At 36.2% G+C, this 25,930-nt stretch overlaps 3 protein-coding genes across 6 annotated transcripts; 1 reads left to right on the top strand and 2 right to left on the bottom strand.

Moving 5' to 3' along the window:
- Nucleotides 1–2,231: 2,231 nt before the first annotated feature.
- On the top strand, nt 2,232–2,965 carry LOC131150291 (small ribosomal subunit protein uS14m). The gene has a single exon (XM_058100917.1). The coding sequence runs from the start codon at nt 2,381–2,383 to the stop codon at nt 2,690–2,692; it is 312 nt and encodes a 103-aa protein (XP_057956900.1). The 5' UTR covers nt 2,232–2,380; the 3' UTR covers nt 2,693–2,965.
- A 10,045-nt stretch (nt 2,966–13,010) lies between these two features.
- Nucleotides 13,011–16,892, bottom strand: LOC131150292 (acireductone dioxygenase 1-like). 3 transcript variants are annotated; one of them, XM_058100920.1, is made up of 6 exons: nt 16,570–16,892; nt 16,379–16,466; nt 16,187–16,281; nt 15,872–16,111; nt 15,604–15,732; nt 13,011–13,212 (listed from the first exon to the last, which is right to left on the bottom strand). In XM_058100920.1, the coding sequence occupies exons 1-5, from the start codon at nt 16,711–16,713 to the stop codon at nt 15,604–15,606; spliced, it is 696 nt and encodes a 231-aa protein (XP_057956903.1). In that variant the 5' UTR covers nt 16,714–16,892; the 3' UTR covers nt 13,011–13,212. The 3 variants fall into 3 exon arrangements, with proteins under 3 accessions (XP_057956903.1, XP_057956901.1, XP_057956902.1); XM_058100918.1 differs by having other exon boundaries at nt 13,011–14,069; nt 16,570–16,725; XM_058100919.1 differs by lacking the exon at nt 13,011–13,212 and having other exon boundaries at nt 15,429–15,732; nt 16,570–16,725.
- Nucleotides 16,893–17,085: 193 nt separating this feature from the next.
- Nucleotides 17,086–25,347, bottom strand: LOC131150293 (protein TIFY 4B-like). Of its 2 annotated transcripts, none has more exons than XM_058100921.1 (7): nt 25,026–25,347; nt 24,751–24,893; nt 24,401–24,576; nt 23,772–23,862; nt 23,529–23,685; nt 22,473–22,530; nt 17,086–17,523 (listed from the first exon to the last, which is right to left on the bottom strand). In XM_058100921.1, the coding sequence occupies exons 1-7, from the start codon at nt 25,141–25,143 to the stop codon at nt 17,451–17,453; spliced, it is 816 nt and encodes a 271-aa protein (XP_057956904.1). In that variant the 5' UTR covers nt 25,144–25,347; the 3' UTR covers nt 17,086–17,450. The 2 variants fall into 2 exon arrangements, with proteins under 2 accessions (XP_057956904.1, XP_057956905.1); XM_058100922.1 differs by having other exon boundaries at nt 22,473–22,527; nt 25,026–25,245.
- Nucleotides 25,348–25,930: the final 583 nt, after the last annotated feature.

A 25,930-nucleotide genomic window follows, 5' to 3' on the forward strand; every position in this document is an offset into this window, starting at 1 on the left:
CACAACCCTATCATGAAGGGTCAAATCATGACATACAGAGTCCTAAGAAAAGAACACAGTTATGTATATGTATACAAATTTACAGCTTTTATTATATATAGTATGATGTAACACTATAAATGATAGAAAGTTCAGATGATACAAATGTTTTAAGTTATTATTCATGTATTTTACAGAATTGCTAGATCATGTAGTTTTAAACACACTAGTAATAGCATATTTCTACTTACTGAGTGTTGACTTATCCCATTACTTTACCATTTTTCAGGTGAACCAACTAGGCGAGCAAATTAGGCTCGCGGATAGGAAGTTTAGTCGATTACCCTGGTTGTAGGGTGAGTTATCACAGAATTTTGTATTTTTGGGGTAGATGATGCTGGAGGGGTTTATTTTATATGACTATGGTCTGTATATACTGGATTCTGGTATTGTATAGTATATATATAAATGGTTATATGATTTGTGTTTCTACTGCTTAGGTATGAATGTAGATGTATATATATATATATATATATATATATATATATATATATATATATATATATATATAAATGGTAAGAATTTTGAGGATGTTACATTATCCACCCATTCGCCATGAATTATCCAACCGAAAACCACCTAATCCGCCATTTAAACGAGTCAAATATAGATTATGATTTCTTCACTCGATAATCCGCCTTATCCGTCACGGATTATTCGACCTGATCTACTTTGTTAGGTCTAAGTGCCAACCTCCAAAGTAGGTGAAACAGTCGCCACAACATCCTTTTCTCAACAGTCCACTCATATAGGTGCCCGATTTTGTCTCTTTAAACATTCGAACTCTGCTTCCCATGATGAGTATTAGACCCTTTTCTTTGTATGTATACATAATAAAGGGAGAAGACAAAAAATGAGATGTGAGAAGATGTAAAGGTTGAGAAAAGAATCATTTAGTGTCTCTTTGGAACTTGGAAAATATTTGAAAACGGAAAGAAAAATATAAAGGAATCCACTTTTTTATGTTTGGTTATCAAAGAAAGTAAGAAAGAAAACAAAAAATATACCAAATTAATCAATAAAAATATGACTTTACACACCATTTATATTTGATTTTTCTTAACTTTTAACCATATTGAAACAAAATTTTGTTTTTAGTAGTATTTGATGTTGAGAGAAAATATATTGGAAAATGAATTCCTTCTTATTTTCCTTTCTTTTCCTTTTCTCAACTAAAATCTTTGATCCAAATAGACCCTTAGAGGAGAGGAAATGACAAAAAATGGAAAGGTTGGGAAAATAGTTGTTTGGAGAAAAGGAAAGGGTATTGAAGGAAGTATGTATTTGTAATTAAAATTGAAAACCTCTTAAATATTACAGGCAAAATAGATATTACAAATTTTGTCACAATGAACTACCAAGAAAAAGACTTTGTGCTTTTATGAGTAGTATAATTATGGTCATTTTTGGAGCTATTTGATATCATTTTTATTTTATTATTATACAACAAAAAAACATGTTATGAATACACATTTATTTAGTTGTTATTTTTTTATTTCTATTTAGCCTACCCCACTTAATGGGATTTAAGTCTTGGTGTTTTGCTGTTATTTGTTAGTTTTATTTATTTATTTATTAATTTTTAGAAAAAAAAAATTAAAATTATATTATTATATTTTTATAATATTCAAAATTGACTTTTATAAATTAAATCAATTATTTTATATAAAAATTTAACTAAAACTAAAATAAAATGACAATGTAAATTTTTAGTATAATTAAAATAAAACTATTTATAAAATTTTTAAAAAAAAACCCCAAAAATGAACTATATATATATAAGATTGATTTTTCTATGTTTTATTTTCTTCTTTATTTTGCCTTTAAACTAGCTAAACTACCAAACTGACCCAATTTACCCCATAGTCTAAATAACATTCATCACAAAGTTTAGAGTTTGAATTTAAATTTAGATTTATGACTTCATGTTTGGAGAGGTCTTCGGGTGAGAGTTGTACTAGATTTGCATTGGATAAAATATAAAATTGTATTAAAATTTATTAAAATTTGCTCAAATTCAAATTTAACATTCAAAATCTATACAGTTCCCTTTTAATCCATAAAAATTTAAGAGACTTAAAATGGAAGAAAATACTAAAAATAATATTTAAGAAATTAAATTTTAAGATAAAAATTAATATAATTTTATATTATATTTTAACTAAATTAACCGCTACACACACAAATTTAAATCCATACACCTTCATTTCAATTAAACAAGGATATGCCCAATACCTAGGCATGGGTCGGGCTGTAACTCGGCCCAACCAAGTGTCTACTTCAACCTCACCCATGTAGGGCTCCATCCACTGCCTTCTCACACGAACCGTTTGTTGCAGAAATGGAGGTGCAGCGCGAGAACCGCAACATCCGCGACAACCAGCGGCGGCAGCTGGCAGAGAAGCACGAACTGAAACGCATGCTCTTTAAGGCTTTCCTGAGGGACCCGGATATTCCGGCGGAGGTGAGGGAGCAACAGCAGTGGAAGCTCGCCAAATTGCCCAGGAACAGCTCCTTCACGCGCGTCCGCAACCGCTGTATCTTCACTGGCCGCCCACGCGGCGTCTACCAGCTCTTCCGCATGTCTCGAATCGTCTTCCGCGAGCTCGCGTCCCGGGGTGCATTGCAGGGCATCAAGAAGGCCTCCTGGTAGAAAGTGCAAGGATCCAAGGAAAAAGGCATTCTTGCTGCCCTCCCCTTTTCCCTTGACTTGGGCCGATCAATAAGTTTTTGTTGTGGTAATAGTTGATCTGGAATGACTGTGTTTGTCAATATTTTGATATCTATATCATCTGATTTTGTGATGTTCTGTGTTTTTGTTGGGATTAATGAATGGGTTAATGAAACAAAGATGTTAGTGACTTTTCTTCTCTTCGGAACCATTAATGCTATATGAAACGCGATTGTTTGGCCTTTTGGGCTTTGATTTTGGATTTTATTTGTTTTGTGGAATTTGGGAGATGAGCTAATGAACTGGATTTTTTTTTTTTTTTTGAAAGCTATGAAATGGATATAGTTTGGTGACTCTTTCTGGCCCTGGCGCGATGAAACCAAATCCAAATGTGTCGTGAACTTGTAAGGCTAATTAAAGTTAAATAAACACAAAATGAGCTTACTGGTTAGGTCTGAAAGTTTTGTTCCCAAACAATCTGACGAATTGCATTTTTCTTACAAGAATCAAGGTAAGATAGCATGAGGGGAAAAATGAAAAAAAAATCAGCCAACGGGTATTCTAGGTGAAACTATCTTTTACAATTATATTCATGTGAACTAAATAACTGAAAATTTTCATTTATTTTGTTTCCCAATTGTTGATTTGAAGTTTGCATAAATGTCCATTTGGATTCATCATCTGTATATGCCCGCCATATGTATACTTTTTACACATCTAAGCAGCCATAACGATGCATTTTGTTATGAATCTTATCTGAATCAAACTAATGAAACTCCCAGCCCACATGCAGCTACTGAAACTCTGTTAAAATGTACCTTGGAATGATATTATATGCTTTTCTGCACCCATAGAACAGTGACGTAGGTAGCTGGTGACAGTTCAAAGCGCTGTGCAATTTCTCTCTGTTTCTTTGTCTGCAATCTGCCTCAAGGTTATACTTCCTTATGCCTTCTCCCTAGTTCGTTGATTCACCTTTTCTGTCAAGATATCGGTTTAATTCTCAGGTTTTCGGCATTTGAATTTGTTTGTGGGCATTGAGCCGATTAGCAGGTATGTCATTGGATTCTCTCTTCTCAAACAGGTTCTGCACACTGGAATGCAGCTGTAACATGGACAAATTTTATCAGAAATAATGTTCCCATAATTTTATTTCATGTTATAACAACAGTTACTAAAATGATAAGCTCTCATCAGTTCTTCACATATCTTCATACTGTCTTACTGAGTTGTCACAAATTATTGCTTCTAAAGATTCAATTAGTTCTTATAAATTTAGCATGCTCCTTTTGATCTTAGGGCGCTTGTGACGATAATTTCTTACGTGTCTGATGATATTCCTACAACAACAACACAACAAAACCAAACCTTAGTCCCACTAAGTGGGGCCTGATGATATTCCTCTTAACATTAAAAACATTGAGCATATACTCTCTGTGTTATTCATCCTAACTAGGTAAATTTTCTCAGTTAGCCATTGTACTTAATTCTGCTTTAGTGACCCAAATTCAATTTATTGCAATTTATTTATCAAACGAAGAAATATTTTGGAATGCCCTATATTTGTTAATAAGCATCTCTGTTCCATTAGGATTATCTGACGTGGAGGGCTAGGTGTTTAGCAGGACTATTGACTATGGTCTTTTTAGGGGTGAGGATTGTTGAATTATTTCCTTCTATGTGGAGGAAAGCCCAAGTGGGTTTTTAAGTCCAGCCCTTTTAGTGTGAAAGCCTAAAGGAAGCTATAAAAAGAGAGGGGAGAAGGGAGAGGAACCGTCACTTCTAAAAAGAAAGAGAGAAAAAAGTAATTTTTGTCATGCTGCCCAAATTTCATCAAGACTCTGATCCCTCTTCGTATGTGGTCCGATCGAGTTGAAATTTGGAGGAGAGGTTCATGACTCAAGGAGCTACAATCTGAACGGTGGAGATCGGATTTGGAGCTCAGGAGTTGGGATTTTTCCCTATGAACAGTAACCCCGAATTTGGTATATTCTCTCCAATTCTCTTTGTATTTGTCAAGATTGTTGATATCTTGATGAGATCTATTTGTAGCCTCTAATTGAGATTAGAGAAGACTTGGTGTACCAATTATTTGATTGATAGTGGAGGTTTCAACTGGATTAGGTCCCGTGGTTTTTCTTCCTCACACTGGGGAAGTTTTCCACGTAAAAAATTACTTGTGTTCTTGTGGCTTGGTGTGATTGATTATTTTTCTTATTATTTTCAATACATATAAAAATAGAGATATACTATATTTGCTTGCATATAGGGAGAAAATTTATTCCGCTGTGGTTGTTTATTGACATAGCCCAACAAAGTGGTATCAGAGCCAGGTTCACAAATTGTCAGGTTGACAGTTTGAGTTATGGAAGCAAATACTAGTAGAATGATTAATCTCAATGGTTCAAATTATCACATATGGAAAGGAAAAATGAAGGATCTTCTTTATGTGAAAGATTATTACCTACCGGTGTTAAGTGCTGAAAAACCAGAAAAAAAGTCTGATGTGGAATGGACTTTGTTACATTGACAGGTGTGTGGGTATATCAGGCAGTGGGTAGATGATGATGTTTTGAACCATATTAGTGGAGAGACAAATGCACGTTCTCTGTGAAGTAAGCTTTAAGAGTTATATGCTAGAAAGATTGGAAATAATAAGTTGTTTCTGATTAAACAAATGATGGCTTTGAGGTACGAGGATGAGATTCCTTTATCTGATCACCTGAGTACATTCCAAGGAATTATTAATCAGTTGACTGGAATGGGTATTAAGTTTGATGATGAGATATAAGGGTTTATGGTTGCTTGGTTCATTACCAGACTCGTGGGAGATGCTCAAAACTTCATTGTCTAACTCCGCTCCAAAAGGTGTAATCACAATGAATATGACCAAGAGTTGTTTACTAAATGAAGAGATGAGAAGAAAAACACAAGGATCCTCTTTACAGTCAGAGATCTTGGTTACAGAAAATAGGGGGAGAAGTAAGAGCAGAGGTCCGAAGAATAGTAATAACAGTAGAAGCAAGTCCAACAAGTTTGCAAATGTTGAGTGTCATCATTGCGTGAAAAAGGGACACATCAAGAAATATTGCAGACAATTGAAGAAAGAAAGCAAGAATGAGAAAAGGGAACGAAGAATGGAGATGACAAAGATGGTGATGATAGAGTTGCTACCATGACTCCGGCAAAATTCCTCATTGTTTATGATGATGAGATGATAAATGTTGCATACCATGAGACCAGCTGAGTGATTGACAGTTGTGCCTCCATTCATGCTACATCTCGGAAGGATTTCTTTACATCCTATAGATCTGGTGACTTTGGAACAGTAAAGATGAGAAATGATGGCTTGGTTAAAGTCATTGGAATTGGGGATGTGTATCTGAAGACAAATAATGGCACGAGTTTAGTTCTTAGAGATGTGAAACATATTCTTGACATTCGTTTGAATTTAATTTCTGCAGGTAAACTTGATGACGAAGGGTACTGCAGCACTTTCAATGATGGCCAGTGAAAGCTCACCAGGGGTGCTATGGTTGTGGCTTGAGGCATGAAGCACTCTGCATTGTACATTCTGCAAGCAAAGATCTCCAACGACATTGTTAATGCGAAGGAGGATAATGGTACAGCAAAGTTGTGGCACAAGAGACTGGCTCACATGAGTGAGAAAGGATTAGCTCTACTAGGGAAGAAAAGTCTACTTTGTGGACTGAAAAGTACACTTCTGAAAAGGTGTACTCATTGTTTGTCAGGGAAGCAGAGCAGAGTTTCCTTCAAGAATTCCCCTCATTCAAGAAAGTCAGAGATACTAAATTTGGTACATTCAGATGTGTGTGGCCCTATGAAGACGAGAACACTTGGTGGCTCCAGACACTTTGTGACCTTCATAGATGATCATTCAAGGAAGTTGTGGGTATATATCTTGAAGTCAAAAGACCAAGTGTTGGCTGAGTTTAAGAAATTTCAAGCCCTAGTTGAGAGATAGACTTGGAAGAAACTGAGGTGCATCCGGACTGATATCGGTGGAGAGTATTCTGGTCCGTTTGATGAGAATTGCAGACAGCGAGGTATTCGGCATTAAAAGACTCCTCCGAAAACTCCTCAATTGAATGCATAGCAGAAAGGATGAACAGAACACTGCTTGAGAGAGTGAGATGTTTGCTTTCACAAGCCCGGTTGCCAAAATCCTTTTGGGGGGAGGCATTGAACACTGCTGTTCATGTGTTGAATCTTACACCATGTGTTCCTCTACAGTTTGATGTGCCAGATCGAGTTTGGACAGGTAAGGATTTTTCCTATAATCATCTGCTTGTTTTTGGGTGCAAAGAATTTGTGCATATTCCAAAAGATGAAAGGTCCAAACTTGATGAGAAAACGCGATAGTGTATATTCCTTGGCTACGATCAAGATGAATTTGGATACAAGCTTTATGATCCAGTTGAGAAGAAAATTGTGAGAAGCAGAGATGTCGTGTTTGTAGAAGATCAGACGATTCAAGATATTGAGAAGGCAGAGAAATCTATGTCTCAGTAGGGTGATAGTTTAATTGATGTGGATCCAGTTCCTTTGAAGAATTTTTCATCTCAGGTTGAGAATGATGTTCAGGATGACTACCAAGGTAGAGGTGATGTAGATGTTCCCTCACAGGTTCAGGTAGATGTTGAGACTGATGAGCAGTTGACAATGTCAGAGATTCCACCAGAGATTCCATCCAGGAGGCCAGCCAGAGACTGACATCCTTCCACTCGGCATTCAGCAGAACAATATGTGTTATTGAATGATGGGGGAGAACCCCAGTGTTTTGCAGAAGCCATGGAAGATGAACACAAGACATAGTGGGTTGAGGCCATGCGAGATGAGATGTAGTCATTGCATGATAACCACACCTTTGAATTAGTGAAACTGCCTAAAGGAAAAAGAGCTTTGGAGAACAAGTGGATTTACAAGAAGAAGCCAAATGAATTCTCTTCACGGCCACGGTACAAAGCTAGATTGGTTGTAAAAGGGTTCGGTCAGAGAAAAGGTATTAATTTTGATGAGATCTTCTCTCCGATTGTAAAAATGTCATCGATCCGTACAGTACTTGACTTAGCAGCTATTCTTGACTTGGAAGTTGAGCAGATGGATGTGAAAATTGCCTTCCTTCATGGTGATTTGGAGGAAGAGATTTATATGAAGCAGCCAAAGGGTTTCAGAGTGAAAAGAAAAGAGGATTATGTGTGCAAGTTAAAGAAAAGCCTATAGATTTGAAACAAGCACCGAGACAGTGGTATAAGAAGTTTGAGTCTGTTATGGGGGAGCAAGGCTACAAGAAGACAACTTCAAATCACTATGTATTTGTTCAAAAATTCTCTGATGATGATTTTATTTTCTTACTGCTTTATGTGGATGATATGTTGCTTGTTGGCAGGAATGCTTCAAGGATTGACCAGTTGAAGAAGTAATTGAGTAAGTCATTTGCTATGAAGGAATTGGGACCAGCAAAGAAAATTCTTGGCATAAGAATCAGTCGTGACAAGAGTGCCAAGAAATTATATTTGTCACAAGAGAAGTACATTGAGAAAGTGTTTCAAAAGTTCAATGTGGACAAAGCGAAAGTGGTTAGCTCTCCTCTTGCTACCCACTTCAGACTAAGTACAAAGGAATGTCCTTCTACAGATAAGAAAAAAGAAGACATGGAAAGAGTTCCTTACGCCTCAGCAGTAGGAAGTTTGATGTATGCAATGGTTTGCACAAGACCAGATATAGCCTATGCAGTTGGTGTAGTTAGTCGATTCTTGTCAAATTCGGGAAGAGAGCACTGGAATGCAGTGAAATGGATCATGAGGTATCTTCGAGGCACTTCCAGTTTAAGACTTGGTTTGGGAAACGGACAATCATTGTTAGTTGGCTACACAAATGCAGATATTGCTGGGGATGTGGATACTCGTAAGTCTACTTCGGGCTATTTGATAACTTTTGCAAGTGGGGCTATAGCTTGGCAATCGAGACTTCAGAAGTGCAATGCTCTTTCTATGACAGAGGCAGAGTTTATTGCGACAACGGAAGCAACTAGAGAGTTGCTATAGGCAAAGAAGTTCTTGAGAGAACTTGGTTTCGAGCAACAAAGGTATGTGTTGTTTTGTGATAGCCAGAGTGCTATTCATCTTGCTAAGAATTCCAATTTTCATGCAAGATCGAAGCATTGATGTACGATACCATTGAATCAGAGATGCGTTGAACGATAAGTTATTGGAACTTGAGAAGGTTCACGCTGATGATAATGGTTCTGATATGTTGACAAAGACACTACCAAGGGAAAAGCTTGAAATTTGTTGTTCAATTGCCGGGATGGCGATTCCCTCTACATAGTTGGAAAGGGGGAGATTTGTTGGGTTATTTCCTTCCATGTGGAGGAAAGCCCAAGTGGGCTTTATTAAAAGCCCAAAGCCCAACTCTTTTAGTGTGAAAACCTAAAGGAAGTTATAAAAAGAGAGGGGAGAAGGGAGAAGCCGTCACTTCTAAAAAGAAAGAGAGGAAAAAGTGATTTTTCTCATGCTATCCAGATTTCATCAAGACTTCAATCCCGCTTCGTCTGTGGTCCGATCGAACTGAAATTTGGAGGAGAGGTTCACGACTCAAAGAGCTACAATCTGAACGGTGGAGATCGGATTTGGAGCTCAGGAGTTGGGATTTTTGCCCATGAACAGTAACCGCGAATTTGGTATATTCTCTCCAATTCTCTTTGTATTTGCCAAGATTGTTGATATCTTGATGAGATCTATTTGTAGCCTCTGATTGAGATTAGAGAAAACTTGGTGTACCCATTATTTGATTGATAGTGGAGGTTTCAACTAGACTAGGTCCCGTGGTTTTTCTTCCTCACACTGGGGAAGTTTTTCACGTAAAAAATTGCTTGTGTTTTTGTGGCTTGGTATGATTGATTATTTTTCTTATTATTTTCAGCACATATAAAAGTAGAGATATACTATATTTGCTTGCATATAGGGAAAAAAATTATTGCGTTATGGTTGTTTATTGATATCTCTCCCAACAAGGATTGGTGCCATTGGCCCACATTAAGGATGTGATCCCTAGCTTAATTTTCAAGGAGAAGCTTGTTCATTTGCCAGCTTTGGGGAGGCTATTGATTTGGGTGAAAAAGTAGCTCCCCCAGGGTTTTGCAAAACTGGTTTTGGCTAGTTCCCTTCAATTATTAGTTGAAAATCAATTCGAGTGAAATCCGAGAATATGATAGAGTATTTTGTAACAAAAATACATCCAGTAAGAAGGGAGTGGTCTCACTTGCTAAGTAAATTCATGTTGAGATCATAGATTGATTGCTTTGATGTCAAGTTCCATTCAGAAACTGGATTTCAAGTTGTCCAATGTAATAAAATTTCCATGCCCATTCTATGAGCGGCTGAGTTCAAGAAGATGCATTTTTTAATATTTTTCATTGTTTGTATAATATTTATGATTATATATATATTTCTTTTCAATACATGTAGATGATTGTCTTCAATTATGGGGTCAATTGCTTTCCATAGGTGGGATGATGGTGTATAATAGCAGTGAGATTGCCATTATAACTTTGCGTACCCTGATGAAACCTCAATGTTCGATATTGATGATATAGTTGGAATTAGGATGCAAGTTACTCTTGGAGGAGTTTAGACCATGTCTTGTAGAATTAAACTTGAACGAGGATGTGCTTGAGATGGCAAGCATACAGGAAATGGCCCTACCATTTCACATAATATTTGCAGGGCAAGAAGAGGGTGGAGGTAGAAGTCATAACTATTGGAGTTTAGATAATGTCTTAAAGAATTAAACTCTAACAAGGATGTGCTTGAGATGACAAAACACAGGAGATGACCCTACTCTTTCAAATAATAGTTGTAGGGCAAAAAGAGGGTGGAGGTAGAAGGCAACGAAGGACGGAATCCCAAGAAAGTGAAACATCAAATGCTGGTAGATGGTTTAGAAGGTGTAAAATTAAAATGCAGACAGGTGGACTATAGAGCATAATAAAAGTTTGTGTGTTGATTGGGGCAACAAATCTGGACAAGTAGGTGGATGGGGCAGTGCAAATGTACCGAAAGGGTAGCACAAGTGGACCTAGACCCATAGGTACATATAGAAGTGTTCATGGGCCTATTCCTACAAGGCTAGACTCGGGTGAAACCATTTTTGAGAGGCAAAAGATGAATGTAAGTATGAATATTTAGGCCCTGTTTGGTATGTTGATGTTTTATGTTTTTTGTTTCTGTTTCTGATTTTGTTTTTGTTTCTAGACAGTGGAGGAATAGATTATAAAAATACATTTATTTATGCTGTCAGTTTTTTATTTCTGTAGTTGGTTTTCAACTGTCTGAAAAAAAAAAAAAAAAAAAACTAAAAATCAGATTTTATGGTTTTTTATTGTTTTGACATCTTATTGCTAGAAATTTTTATCTCCAAAAATATATATTTTTAGATTAAATCATTCATTTTATATACAATTTTTAATTTAATTAAAATAAAAAAAGGCCATGATTTTTAATTATTATTATAGTATTTTTAAATTTATATATTTTGCAATTTTATTATTTTAATAATATTTTTACAATATTATTTGATTTAAAGACGAAAATGAGAGTTTTTTTAATTAAAATTTTAATTTATTTTATCTTTACAAAATTAATCAAACAAATTGCTAGTTTTAGGATTTTGACTTGCATGTTCTTAAATTTTTTTTTTACAGTGATACCATTACACGAGTACATGACCCTTTAAGTTGTGTATTTTTTAAATTTTGTTTCCTTATGCTTACGAGTCCATTGTCCAATCTTCAATTATTGTTTTATTTTATTTTTAATGTGAAGATGGCTGGGGTAACCAATCAAACTAATGACAAAAGGACACCAGAGATAGAGAGAACCCACCCAAGGGGATTTGTGGTGAGATGGATGGCCAAAGCAAGTCTACAGGATTTATCTGAGTGAATTTGTGCCAATTGAACAACGCTCACTGTTTTTTTCATTCACTCGTGAGCTACAGATTGGTCTTCCATGCCCGCAAGGCCAATGAAGCGCAACGCAGGAGGCAACGCACTTCCTTGGTGGTGGGGGGACACAGCGCTTTAGCTTTAGCTATTGTTGACTGTCAATAACCGAGCACCTAACGCCCGTGTATGAGAGAGACACAGCACCTTAAAACGTAAATCGCAGATAAGAATTAATAAGAATCTAAGCTTCCATTTTGGAGGGGACATGCCCCAAAAAAAAAGAGGAAGAAGAAGAAACACCCCTTGAGTGAGTAGGCAGACCCTGGGAAAGCTTAGCGTGGATGCTCATTGTTCATGAAACCGTAGGAGGGAGGCTGCCAGGGAATGGGAATTGGGAAGGCATCGAAGAAGCCAGAAGGTATCTCTGTAAGTCGTAGAGGAGAGGCATTAAGGAAAACCCTTTTGTGGAAGAAGAAGACGGAAAGAGAGAGAGAGAGAGAGAGAGAGAGCCCCTCTCGGCCCAGCCCCTTTTGAAATAGAGAAGGAGAGAAGGGGATAATAATAATAATAATAATAATAATAATAATAATTTTTTAAAAAACAGAACAGAGGTGGAGCAGTGCAGTGACAGAGGCGATGTAAGGGAGGCATGGGTGGTGGATGATGTGTGGGAGGCACACGCAACACTGTGGTAGAGGAGAAGAGAGAGAAAAGGAGGGGAAAGAGGCCCCCTATCGCAAAAAATGGCAACTCTGATGAGGAGGGCATCACCGGAGTTTCAAGATTGAAGAAAATGGGGGCTGTGCCAAATGGTGCTATTTTGGCCACTTCCTATTTAGGGGTGGCAAATTGAGTCGAAACTCGATGAATGATCTGTGACCTGCTCGTTTAAATCGGGTTTGAATTTAATACAAGCTGACCTGCTTATAAACAGGTCAATCCGGACCCGACTCATTTATTAGACGGGTTAGGTGGATTCAGGTTGAATATCCGTCAGGTGACCCATTTAGGTTATTATATATACAATGAAATGAAATCCTAGGTCCTCAATCCCCATCTGGAGTAGCCACCATATGCCAACGCGGCCTCCTCCGCCATTTGGAACTTGTCCAGCCAAATTCGCTGATGCTGCTGCTGCTGCTGCCACCAGTGATGACCATAGGCCATCAAGACCCTATGGCAGATTGTGGTTGTGACGCCCCAATTTTCATACCATTTTTTTTCTATATAATTAATACAATCACCACATATCGGCCATGTCAATCACTAATACTATGCATAACCTGACTCGAAAGTGGGTACTGAGTATACAATCATACTCATACATAACCCTAACAACGAAAGTCATTTCAAATATATATACATATATACCACAGCGAATACACATACCATAGTACTACCATCCATACATACAAGTCAGCCACAAAAACTCTAGGGGAATCAAACCTTCCTAGTACAACATACTCACCATGACTACTTAGGGTATCAGCTTCCTTCTACCTCAGAGCTTTATCACTGTCTCTAACTCGATTTCCTGAAATATTTAAATGATTGGGTGAGACACATCTTAGTAAGACAGAATAAATATGAGATTCATTCTGTAATAACATATATTCGTTTCAATAATAATATCTTCTGAGAAAATATATCATTTCCATAATCATAAACATATAGATATACAATACAAGCTTTCATATGCTTTACTTCTATCTCCAAAATCATTCATTCGTGTCTCAAGTTTACCGGCGAATTTCTTGAGAAAAGGGAAGCTTACCCGCCCATACAAGCAGCTTCCCTATACCCTAATATCGTTTGCAGTCTAGCTCGATTAACTCGAGTTGAGTTACAACTGATACTCATCAAAGCATTCACCTTACTTAGTAAGCCCTCAGGCGGCGTGTTTTATTTCGCTTTAATTATTTATTAACTCACGCCATTTCATTTCCCATTTTCTTTCTCGTTTCCATTCCCATTTCATTTCCTATTTTCTTTCTCGTTTCCATTATCATTTCCATTTCCATATCAAGCTCATGAGTGTCACCATAACCGATACATCCGTGTCTGTACTCATGACTACCCTAAGGATATTCACTACGACATGTTTGTCCCCATGGTCAAGGTTGTACGGCCGAAAGTTGGACCTAACCGTGGTTGGCTGAACTGGTTAGGTCAAATATCATCACATATCTCGTATCTGTAGTACGAATGGTCGGCCAAAAGCCCTGATCCAGACTAAAGGGACACAACAACTCTACTATATAGTTCAGTCGACTGTCACACCACATGCTCCATGAGTCCGTATGATTGCACTAACACCACTGGCAATAGTACCGTGCTCTTAATGTCAGAACTCATCACTAGGGTTTCCATATGCATCTATCAAGGTTATAACTGCCACATAACAACAATCATTATGTAATATTAGCATTTCATCAATCACATTTCTGCATTCCCCTTTTAAAATTTCACATTTCATTTCTCACAATTTAATATTCATATTGCAAAATTAACGGTGCAATATTTTCATTTCACATATTCACAATTCCTATAATCATATTTCTCATATTCACATCTGCGGCAACCATGCAGATTAGCAAATGTCTTCTTTCCTATTTTCTCAGTGTTGCTCCACTGTAATCTACTTTAGTAATTTATTATTATTTGGTTTAAATGAAACCCAAATCAGCTTTAGTTCTTTGGCTCTTATCTTTTTGAAAATTTGAGAATCTAAGTGCAAACCTCGCCGTGAAATGTTTAAATTTTTTTTAAAAAAATAAATTATATTTTTTAAACAGGTGATCCATTTATGTCTCATTTATTAAACAAATAAGTGTAGGTTTACCTATTACTCATCCGTTAATAAATGGGTCAACGTGAACCTGAACCCGTTAAGCTGACCTGCTTATAACCCGCCCAAACTCCTATTAACTCATTTTGCCACCTCTATCCCTATTATATATTTTTAAAATTTTAAAACCATAAAAGTGAGTATTTTCATAAATTGCAGGCGTTTGCCTGCACGTGCTTGTCTATTTTTATTTAATTTTTTTTTATTTTTTATGAAATTAAAACGACACTATTTTGACTAGGACACGTGTGCTTGTAGCCCCCCAGAGCAAGCGCGTGCGAACATGTGCCAGCCCTGATTTTTCTTTTTATTTTTTGAAAAAATATTTTAATTTTCAAAAAATTAATTTTTTATATTGTAACATATTAAATATTATAATATTTAATTATTATTTTTATAAAAAAAAACAATTATTTTATTAAAAAAAAAAAAGGTACATAAAATTCATAAAAAAATGGTCAAAAGTTTTAGAAGCGTCTAAAAAATTAAGAAAAATTTAGAATTTTATCAATCTACATTTTGAGCATTGACAATCCAACGTCACCAAATCTTATCATTCTTATTATTTTTTTACTAGAATTGCAAATCTAGCAAAATGAACCTTTGGTATGAATTGCAATTCTAACTATTTCTAACATTGGGAGCACTATAATGGATCAAAATGGAATTAAAAAATGAAAGTGATTTGCAAATCCTTCAACTTTAAGCAACGGGTTCCTCTAGGATTCAAGCATTTCTTGGAAATGCAAAGACAAAAGATGTAAATGGACTCTTTGTTCTCTAAAGGCGGGGAATTTTTTAATTAAAAATTTAAATTTTAAGTAAAAAATGTATAGAATCTAAATTTTTTTTTCCCCTAAAAATAGTGAATAAATAAAAAATGGTGTTTTTTGCACAATGTATTTTATATTACTCATTCATAAGAAATATTTTATTATCATTTTATAATTTATTTTATTTATGAGCACAAACAATGTTTTTATATTTGTTATCCGTTTGTCGTTGCATTATCATTTTCTCGTTATATATATATATATATATATATATATATATATATATATATATATTAGAACTCACTTAATGAGCTTCCAGCGCCACTCCAGGCATCTCGGTGAAACTCTTCACGTACTCCCTTCTCGCCGGGTGATCCTCCTGCGGCCGATTGTACGCCGTCCACACCGGCTCCCCCATGAACAACCTCATCAACTGCACATTAAATTATTTATCACCCTCCCATCAGTGATTCAGTTCAGCGTCAAACTCCTACTCACCATCGCCGCCCAGCCTATACATCCACCATTTCCTTATACTCAATTCAAATACCATTTTAGTTTTGTTAAATTACCTTGACGTAGTCACCGGAGTCTAGAGTGAACCGGTGGTAGATTCCGGCGGGTAAAATGATGAGATCCCCCTCCTTGATCCAGATGCGGATCCACCGGTCGTCCTTGTCCCGGACATCGAAGTACCCGCTCCCTTCCAAACAGTACCGTATTTCCTCATCCCCGTGTATGTGCTCCGTGTAGAAGTTCTTCAGCTTCTCTTCGTAATTTTCCACTTTTTCAGGGCATAAATCCAACAAATCCTGCAAAAATCATTTCAAGCTTACAAACTAATGTTTAAAATCCGCCTTAAGAAAATTGAATAATTGAATATACACCATGTAATTGTATCCCCGGGCTTCCCTGATCTTCTTCAATTCCTCGTCGTTTTCGTAGTTCTTTGGGTTCAAATGCCAGTATAAGACTCCCAGATCTGCACAACCCGACCCCTAATTCATCAGTGTTCAATCTTAAACCGAGAGAGAGAGAGAGAGAGAGAGAGAGAGAGAGAGAGAGAGAGAGAGAGAGACCAGCGAGGTGGTCCAACGACACGAACTCTTTAGGGTATCGGTGATGGGGAAGCCTTGGGTCCTCCGCGTTATCTTCCATGAACCATGCCTGAGGTTGAAGAAATTGAATACCCAAATAAACAAACAGATAAAATTAAGCAGAACAAATGTTCATGAAATCAAACTACGAACAGTGAAATTTGCGAACTCACTTCGATCGCCATGGGTGGGTTTGATGCCCCCCTGCTTTGCTTCCGTTGTGAGGTGGGGTGAGAGATGAATGGCTGTGCGCTGAGCCGCTGTGTATAAGAAGAACAGAGGCCGAGAAAGACAGACAGGGAGGGCTGGACTGCCATGTGTGTCTTATGTTGGATGTTACCGTATGATATCAGCTTGCTCGCCTTCTTGCATCCATACACGTGTACGGTTCGATCCCCTCAAGTTATTTCGTGGTCATGCCAAGTTCCAAGTAACCCTTCTTGAAATATCGTGTTTGGAAGCGTAGGAGATGTGACGCCAACATGCTCTGCGGTTTGTGAAGCAAATTTGAGCCTCTTGGACTCGTCGCTTAACTAATCTTTCCCTCCACAATTTTTTTGAATTCCTTTCTTCTAAAATTTTTAATTTTTTAATTTTCTTTTTTGGTGGTGCTCTAAGGTACATTCACAAAGCATTTTATAAATCAGCATCAAATATAATAATTATTTAATTAATAAATATGAAAAAAATAAATCAAATAACAAGTTCAAATTCTTAAAATAACATGTAATGCACATGCATATGTCATTGTTGTTGTCCACACAATGGCCTCAACAATCTCCCTATATATCAGTGTCCCCATAGGCCATTAAACACAAACAAAAAAACCCGCGAGGGTAATAATATGATTCTCCAAATTACAAAATTGATCAGGTGAAAGCAAAACTTCTACTGCAGAAACAGGGGATTCACTGGGACGATGATTAGAACAGGAGGCCCAGCTGCTGAAATTTTTGGTTGTTGAGGGGTCGAGCTGGTGCAAAGGGAACTCAAATATATCCTAGCCAACTTGGTTTCTTCTTCCTCTCTGTTTCATGTTTAGGCTTGATGATTTTCAAGGGGAGAGTTCCCTGCTCAATTTTCTGTACGATCTATTTGGCGACTTCAAATTCAACCTGCCAGCATATCTGCAGGGCAACAAACCAGACGACAAATCACCCAAATATTTAACAGTAAGTATATGGGGCAACCTGTTAGCAAGAAACTAATAGGGAAAAAAAATTCAACTGAGATGATGGATAACAAGTGCAATATTAGTAACTCAGAACAACTGAACTCCAACGGATTTCATGTGTATAATAATGCCTTGGATGCAAACTAAAAGCCTATGGGGGCAATGCCCATCCCATGAAGCGGTTGATAAAAGAACAAAAAAATAAAAATAAAAAATTAAACAAGCCTTTAAGGATAATGTTTGGAATCAAGAAGTACCAAGGGCAAACCCCTAAAGATTCAGACACAAACCATGATGATACTCAGAATGGATGCAATTTGCTTTTGCCTAATGTCTATTTCTAAGTATACCATGTTGAACCTATTCGCGGATCAGAACCAACACTCTAAATTTTGTCATATAGTGTGCATTGGTCACTCATGCCATCAAGCTCCAAAAATAATGCAGGAAAATTGTCCAATGGGGTTCTGTTTTGCACAGGTACACCATTCCCAGAAAACACAGCTGATGGTGGGATCTGTAACAGGTGTATCAACTACAATGGTATGAGTTTGCAAATTAAGACATAGTTGTCAACCAGTTAAATTTATTCATATTTGAAGAACAAATGAAACCAACTTTCATTTCAATATGCACGTTACTCTTCTTTTTTAAAAAAGAAAAAAAAAATACCTATGAAAGATATTATCATCTAAAGCTCTTATATTTTTGTTTGGATCTTATTTTTACTTTCTTGGACTCATTCGATGCCCAACTGGGCCTTCGGTTACATGAGAAGTAGGCCTCCCTGTCTAACAAAACCCCCCTGCACCGTCCCAATCAGAGATTTTTCAATCCAAGTTATAATTCCCAAGTTCAACGCATTGGGCATCCTCTTGAGGACATGTTTAAATGTCGCTTCTATTGTTAAATAAATGTGAGCAAGAATCAGTACTTAGTCAGCAGATACTATTTAGCCAATTTCCAGACTGTTAATATACCAAGTTGGAAAACCTCATTCCCACGCACAATTACAAAACCACACTCAATATTAACATCAGAGGCCAGGCAGCATATTGATTACATATTGTTTTAAGCTTCCTTCATTACATTTTCTTCACCCCCTTGAGTTTCTTGTGTTGGAGTTTGGGGAAGGGAAGGGACACCTTAAAAGCCATGCAGGCTTGTTTTCTTCGTGATAATTTGACTCCTTCCAACATGTTAGGCACATGTAGTACCGAACAAGGAGAGGCAATGTTTATGCATGCATGCCTCCTATTCTGTTGAAGTGAGGTTCTTAATAACCAACTTTCATTCATAAGGCATATATGTAGCCACACCTACAATGCTTGCCAATCACAATTATTTCAGAACCAGATAAGAAACAATCGGTGAGAACAATTTTAACAGATGCTTTTACTTACTAGCCACCTATATGTTCAACACGTGTCCAGAATCTATAGTTCAATTGAACAGCACATGCCTATTATAATTATTACACCACCTTCTAATTAATAGCATAAAAAGGGGAGTTATATTCAAATTCTGCTAGGTATAAATTATCAATGGAAAGGCCAGAATTCATATCTAGTGTGTCTATGCAGTTGTAGATGGCATGTGTTGGTCCAAGTGTTTTAATAGCAGTCTGATGCATAACATATTTTGGGGTCCCAAAACAGCTACACACAGCAATAGCGCAACAACAACAACAAAACCAAGTCTTAAGTCTCACTAGGTGGGATTGGCTATATGAATCATTTTTCGCCAATTTATGCAACCATGGACCATTTCTTTTGACAAATTTAGAGCTATTAAATCCTTACTCACTATCTCGTTCCAAGTTATTTTAGGTCTACTCCTACCCCTACTACTGCCCCTCATAGTAACTAACTCACTCTTTCTCACTAGAGCACTATGCGGCCTACGTTGTAAGTGTTCATACCATCTGAGTCGTCTCTCCCTTATCTTTTATAGGAGATACACCTAACTAACTGCGAATCTGTTCATTCCTTAATTTATCTTTCAATGTTATACCACTCATCCATCTAAACATTCTCATCTCGGCAACTTTTACTTTTAGATATTCTGTTTCTTCGTCGCCCAACATCCCAATTCATATAGTGTGTAGCTGCTTTAGCCACTCGAATTTTCGATATTCCTTTTTATTTTTCATCAAACGAATGGCATCTTCTTCTGGAAATCCTAGCTATTCTTAGCATGATATTGGGGAATCTCATTGCTATTACTCAAACAAGCATGAAACGTATGCTTGCATATTCGTCCATAGGTCAACAAATCGGATATGTAATTATTGGAATAATTGTTGGAGACTCAAATGATGGATATGCAAACATGATAACTTATATGATGTTCTATATCTCCATGAATCTAGGAACTTTTGCTTGCATTGTATCATTTGGTCTACGTATCGGAACTGATAATATTCGAGATTATGCAGGATTATACACGAAAGATCCTTTTTTGGCTCTCTCTTTAGTCCTATGTCTCTTATCCCTAGGAGGTCTTCCTCCACTAGCAGGTTTTTTTTTCAGAAAACTCCATTTATTCTGGTGTGGATGGCAGGCAGGCCTATATTTTTTGGCAGCTGGTCTTATAGCCGTCTTATAAAACTTTCCTTTTAATTTTAAGAATATTTTACGATCACGAAGCAAACTTGAAGCATTTCTCCATTTTACCCAACCTACTTTAATTCTATGCATTACATCATTTTCAATTTCTCCTTCAACTTCCATAATAGATCCAAGGTATCGAAATCTATAAGTGCTATTTATTTCTTCATCATCAAGTTTAACTTTGTCTCTAATATTCCTCTTTACTATTACTGAAATTACATTTTATATATTCTATCTTATTTCTAATTACCCTAAAGCCTCTAGATTCCAAAACTTCTCTCCATAATTCTAACTCAACCTTTACTTCACTCCTAATTTCATCAATTAATACAATATCATCTGCAAACAACATACACCATGGAACCTCATTTTGAATACTCTTAATCATTAGGTTCATCACTAAAGCAAAAGGATAAGGGTTCAAAGCAGATCCTTGATGTACACCTATGGTGATTGAAAATTCTCTAGTTTCTCCATCTATAGTCCTTACACTAGTCATTAATCAATTGTACATATCCTTAATGACATTAGTATACCTACTACATACACCTTTTTTTTTTCTTTCTAAAACTCCCCATAGAACTTCCCTAGATATCCTATCATACGCTTTATCTAGGTCAATAAATACCATATGCAAGTCCTTCTTCTTTTTCCTAAACTTTTCCATTAATCTTCTTAAAATATATATAACTTCTGTTGTAGATCTCCTCAGCATAAAACCAAATTGATTTTCTGAGACATTCATTTCTAATTTTAACATTTGTTCAACTACCCTTTCCCATAGTTTCATCGAATGACTCATAAGTTTAATTCCACGATAGTTATTACAATTTTAAATATCTGCTTTATTTTTGTATATGGGTATTAAAGTGTTTTTCCTCCATTCATCTAGCATTTTCTTAGTTTTCATAATTGTATTAAATAAATTAGTTAATCATATTATTCCGTTATCACCTAAACATTTCCAAACTTCAATTGGGATGTTATCCGATCCTATAGCTTTCCCATTTTTCATCTTTTTTAGTGCAAACTTGACTTTGTTAACACTAATTTTGCGAATAAATCTCATATTTTTAGTCTTTTCCTCATTTCTCAAATTTAAGTATAAGTCTTCTATTTGGTTTTCATTAAACAACTTACTAAAGTAATTTTGCCATCTAAATTTCTTCGTCCTTAACCAAGACAATATCATTCTCACTTTTTATACATTTTACATTTACTAAGTCCTTACTCTTCCTTTCTCTAACTTTAACAAGTTTAAATATATCTTTTTCCCCTTCTTTTGTATCTAATCTATCAAACAAATTATTAAATGATTTGTATTTAGCTTCACTAACAGTCGCCTCCTTACACTTTTCAAAGTTATCCATGTTTCTCGCCTCCTGTAGCTGCCGTTAAGAGACTGCTACTACGATGCAATGACTGTTATGGGACAAGTACAACTACTATGGGACCACGAAGCCACTACATGATACAACAATCAAAACTGTTTCTTTCTACTTCTAATTTTCTCTCATTATCCTCCAAGAAATAATGAACCTTGTATAATTTTAATCTATCATGTTCTTTTTGTGCCTAGTAGATAAATAGTGCATATTAATATATTTCATGCCTAATAAATTATATTTAATCAACTTATTTATCACATACTTGCCATATTATGTAATCTACTTAACAACAAATTTTATATGATTAATCAATCTCTTTATATTTATGGTCACATTGTCATAAGAGTTAAAAAAAAAATGAGAAATAAATATAATTTTCTTGTCCATAACATTTTAAAACTAATATAAATTTATGATCCCTGCTAAAAAATGTTAATACCTTGAACTAAAGGATACAAAATAAATTAAAAGTCTTATGTGGAAGGTCTAGCAGCTATAATTATGCAAATTTTACTAGTATAGGCAAGGTTGTGCACGATTAAAAAAATTTGTGGCTGTTATACACTTCCCATTTTGTAACATCTGTTACCCTTGCTTTTTGCTATGCCTATTATCATTATGTTACTCTAGATGCCATCAGTATTTAAAGCCTTAGTTGTGGAGCAGGTGAAAATTTCCATCTCAATCACCCATGAGGACATGCTTCCACAGTTGATGGTTTAGACACATCTCTCAACTAGAAAACAAACAATCCCATCCTTGACCTACTCTTGAACCTTCCACTGATAGAGATGCAAGCTAAAAATACAAACAATGTAGAGTGCAATTCAATGCTTAAAGGGAATAGATACAGTAAAAAAGGCAGTTTCCATCTGCTATGTAACACTAGCCATTGAAGGTACCTGTCTCTTCGCTTTTCAAGATACTTTTGCAACAGTATTTTTCTGTTCATCTGATCTTCTACACCAAAAGGAAAGATAAAAAAATGTCAGATAACAAATAAATAACTCAAAACTCTCTCATTCAATCCAGAAACTAAGACTTATGACTGTTTACACATATGATTCATCCCTGCTAGAGCACTACCATGTGCTAAGGTGCCATAAAGGCTGTCTTCAGGAATGCTTATGGAAATACTTCTAAAAATTTTGTTGTTCCATGCATCTATGATCCTCACTTCCAAAATGCAACGCCAAAAATATTTTTCCATCCCAATTTTATGCCAAAAAACAATCAAACTAAAAGCCCTCAATAGATTCATGAGTATGGGTCTCTTCTTCCCTAAATGGTCAAGAATACCCATCATCTTTTTCTGCAAACTCTAAACAAATCCACTGTTTAATCAGGAACCAATATCTCAAAAGCTACCAATTTAAAGTTGTGCATTCAGTCTCTGCAGTGCAACAGTGCATGAACCATGTTAGTTGTGTCAATAAAGTCAAAATAGTTAATTATGCAAATGCAATGAATATGAAGGCCCCATCTGATACTGTGAAACAATGAATACATGGAAAACACGGATATGTTCAGGAGTCTTAAATTCATGCTGCTATATCTACTTAAGTAACACAAAAAATATAAAAAACGCAAGAGTGAAATAAGACTTACATTCAATTAACATTAAGTGGCTTCCCACAAATACCAAATGACAATGTTTTTCATTATCTAGGATGATTAAGGAATTTATCAACAGCAAAGTTATTAATCTTCTTCTGGTTCAAAACCAAGAGTCTAGAAGTATTCTTTTTATCTACTTTCCTTCACCAAACACAGGACCAATTCAGTTTCTCATACCGCTAAAGAAATTGTCCAAGAAAACAATCCAAATCCCAAAATCAACAGAAATATAAGGAAATGGAAGAGTGCAGCGTCCACCTACGTGTTTGCATTGCTGTGGAACTATCTACTTTTAACATTTGAAGTATGTAAATGGTACAGAAAGGAATGGGAAACACAACCTGTTAGCATCCCTGTGGAACCAGTCCACAAAGGGTCAACTTTGACATTTGCAGTCTGTAAATGGCATGGAAAGGACCAAGGTGCAGTTGTTGTGCCAGATGGATCATCCTGAGGCAAGTGGTTTGGACTTGCTGCAAAGTGCATGACTGCCCGTGCCTGCAAATCCATACACAGATGAATTGGACAGGCAAGATGCTATAGAATTATCCCCATGTATCCACACAATAAGGAAGCTTTATTACCTTATCAACTGGCACTTCATCATAGACATTCACTTTGCCACAGTAAAAAATTGTCATTTGTCCACTGTATAAATTTGTGAGACCAGTATCTCTGTAACAATAAAGGCGCAATTTCAAACTTCGCAGAGGGAAAAAATTAGAAGAAACTTTAGCTTATGTCTTAATAAAATGTGAACAATTTTCCATCATTTGGAGTACTTAAAGTGAATGAGGCACTCACTAATCTAGATAGCCGACATATTAAGTACAGGACATAAAGATAGACCAACAGATTGAATAAACTAACAACAGAATGACAAAGTATACAATAGGATTGACCAACTGAATAAGCAAAGCATATATTATATCATTTGTCAAACATGAAACGGAGCAATTACTGCATCAATGATTGTCATCTAAGGTTAATAACAATCTGCACTGACATTTCTCTAAAAATTGGAAATTGAACTCAGTGTAGCAGGAAGATTATGTCCTGTTAACAGGTTATTCAATCTGACACCATCAGTCCACCAATTACAGAATTCGCAGCTCAAAAACAACATTCATCACTACATGGAAGTAGAAATAGAAGTTTAATTAAACTGAAAAGTACTAAAACAAAAAATACAAAGGCAATAACTAAAGCAGACCTTGGAGAAATTGCCTTCTTATCTGCGTGAGGAGCATCGCCAGCCAATTCTCCGGAAGGCGCAGGTTTTGGGGAATCCTCTCCGCCGTACTGAACGGATTCTTCTGCCGCTACCGAGATCTGAACGTCGGCGTCGGCGCTCAGTTCCCTAACTGAATCAGCTGAATTGGAACTTGCCTACACTTAATTTTTCACTCATTCGTTGAACGGACAGAAATTAACAGATCATAATGAACTAATTAAAGAACAGGACGCGCAACAGATTAACCGATCAACAACTCAATTTCTTTAATTTCTTTTCCTTAACTTTCTCAGCAGCCAAACAGAGAGGGTGGGGGCGAACACACTCACCGGCGGACGATTCTCGGATGGAGAAACGAAGACCTTATGGAAGCAGGCCGCGGCGCCGGAAATATGAGAGGATTCAAGCAAGGACTTGAGGCAAATGACTTGTTGGATAGCCTGAGCTTTGTTCCAGGAAGGACGACGCATACCTGTACGGACACAGATACAAAACCGTCACCTGTCCGTTGCTCTCCCCGTGATTGGACCGAACCGCCGACGACACCGGAAATCATAGAGAGAGAGAGAGAGAGAGAGAGAGAGAGAGAGAGAGAGAGAGAAACCTTTGGCTTTGAGGAATCTGCGACAGTCCTCACGGGTGAGCTGGGAAATGTCATCGTCAGTGAGCTGGTTGAGGGGCTTGTTGAGAATGGACTGGCTACTCGTTAAACCGGTACTCATGGCGTCAGATTCCGGCGACGACGGCTCTGCGATTACGCAACTACTTGCGTGCGGAAAGCTGGAGAGTGAGAGAGAGAGCGCGTGTGGCGTCTGCGTGTGAGTGTTGAGTATTAGCCGCGGCTACGATATGCTTTAGACGGCTGCGGTTCGCCCTAAACTGCCACGTACCCCTCCCTAATTTTTTAAATTAAATTTAATTATCGTAATCTTGTCTCCGTCCCTTCCCTGGTTTATGGGCGTGGGCTATAGTGTGCCGGCACAGGTAAGAACGGTCTTGGTTTCGGTATCTCACTATTTTCTGTTTTTTTTTTTTCTTTTTTCTCTATTTTTCAAGGAATAGAATATTAAAATATATTTATTTATGTTGTTAATTTTTTTTATTTCTATTATTAATTTTTAGCTATTTATTAAAAAATTTAAAACTAGAAATGAATAATTTTTAATTATTCTAACAAACTATTAAAAAAAATTTTAATTTATAAAAATAGTCTTTTAAATTAAATTTTTTTCATTTTATACACTTTTAAATTAAAATCAAAATTAAATAATTATATGAATTTAAATATAATTAAAAGAAAATATGCATAAATTTTAAAAAAATAATAATAAATCTAATTACAAAATGCTTGTCACATTTAATAAAATTTTTATTGTAAAATAAAATTTGAAAGTAGAAAAATTAAGTAAAATAATTATAATAAATTTTATTTTTTTTATTATAGTAATTTTTTAATGTGTATTTTTTGTAATTTTATTATTTTAAATATATTTTTATAATAGTATTTGA

The sequence above is a fragment of the Malania oleifera genome, chromosome 3, assembly GCF_029873635.1.
Source record: "Malania oleifera isolate guangnan ecotype guangnan chromosome 3, ASM2987363v1, whole genome shotgun sequence".
Classification (NCBI taxonomy): domain Eukaryota; kingdom Viridiplantae; phylum Streptophyta; class Magnoliopsida; order Santalales; family Ximeniaceae; genus Malania; species Malania oleifera.

Excerpts from the sequence above, each read along its gene's own strand:
- LOC131150293 (XM_058100921.1), bottom strand. The coding sequence starts at position 25,143 with ATGAGTACCGGTTTAACGAGTAGCCAGTCCATTCTCAACAAGCCCCTC. Across the intron at positions 24,577-24,750 it reads CATCCGAGAATCGTCCGCCG|GCAAGTTCCAATTCAGCTGA; the intron begins GTGAGTGTGTTC and ends AATTAAGTGTAG. Across the intron at positions 23,686-23,771 it reads ATGAAGTGCCAGTTGATAAG|GCACGGGCAGTCATGCACTT; the intron begins GTAATAAAGCTT and ends ATGGATTTGCAG.
- LOC131150292 (XM_058100920.1), bottom strand. The coding sequence starts at position 16,713 with ATGGCAGTCCAGCCCTCCCTGTCTGTCTTTCTCGGCCTCTGTTCTTCT. Across the intron at positions 16,467-16,569 it reads ACCCACCCATGGCGATCGAA|GCATGGTTCATGGAAGATAA; the intron begins GTGAGTTCGCAA and ends CTTCAACCTCAG. Across the intron at positions 16,112-16,186 it reads CCCGGGGATACAATTACATG|GATTTGTTGGATTTATGCCC; the intron begins GTGTATATTCAA and ends TGATTTTTGCAG.
- LOC131150291 (XM_058100917.1), top strand. The coding sequence starts at position 2,381 with ATGGAGGTGCAGCGCGAGAACCGCAACATCCGCGACAACCAGCGGCGG.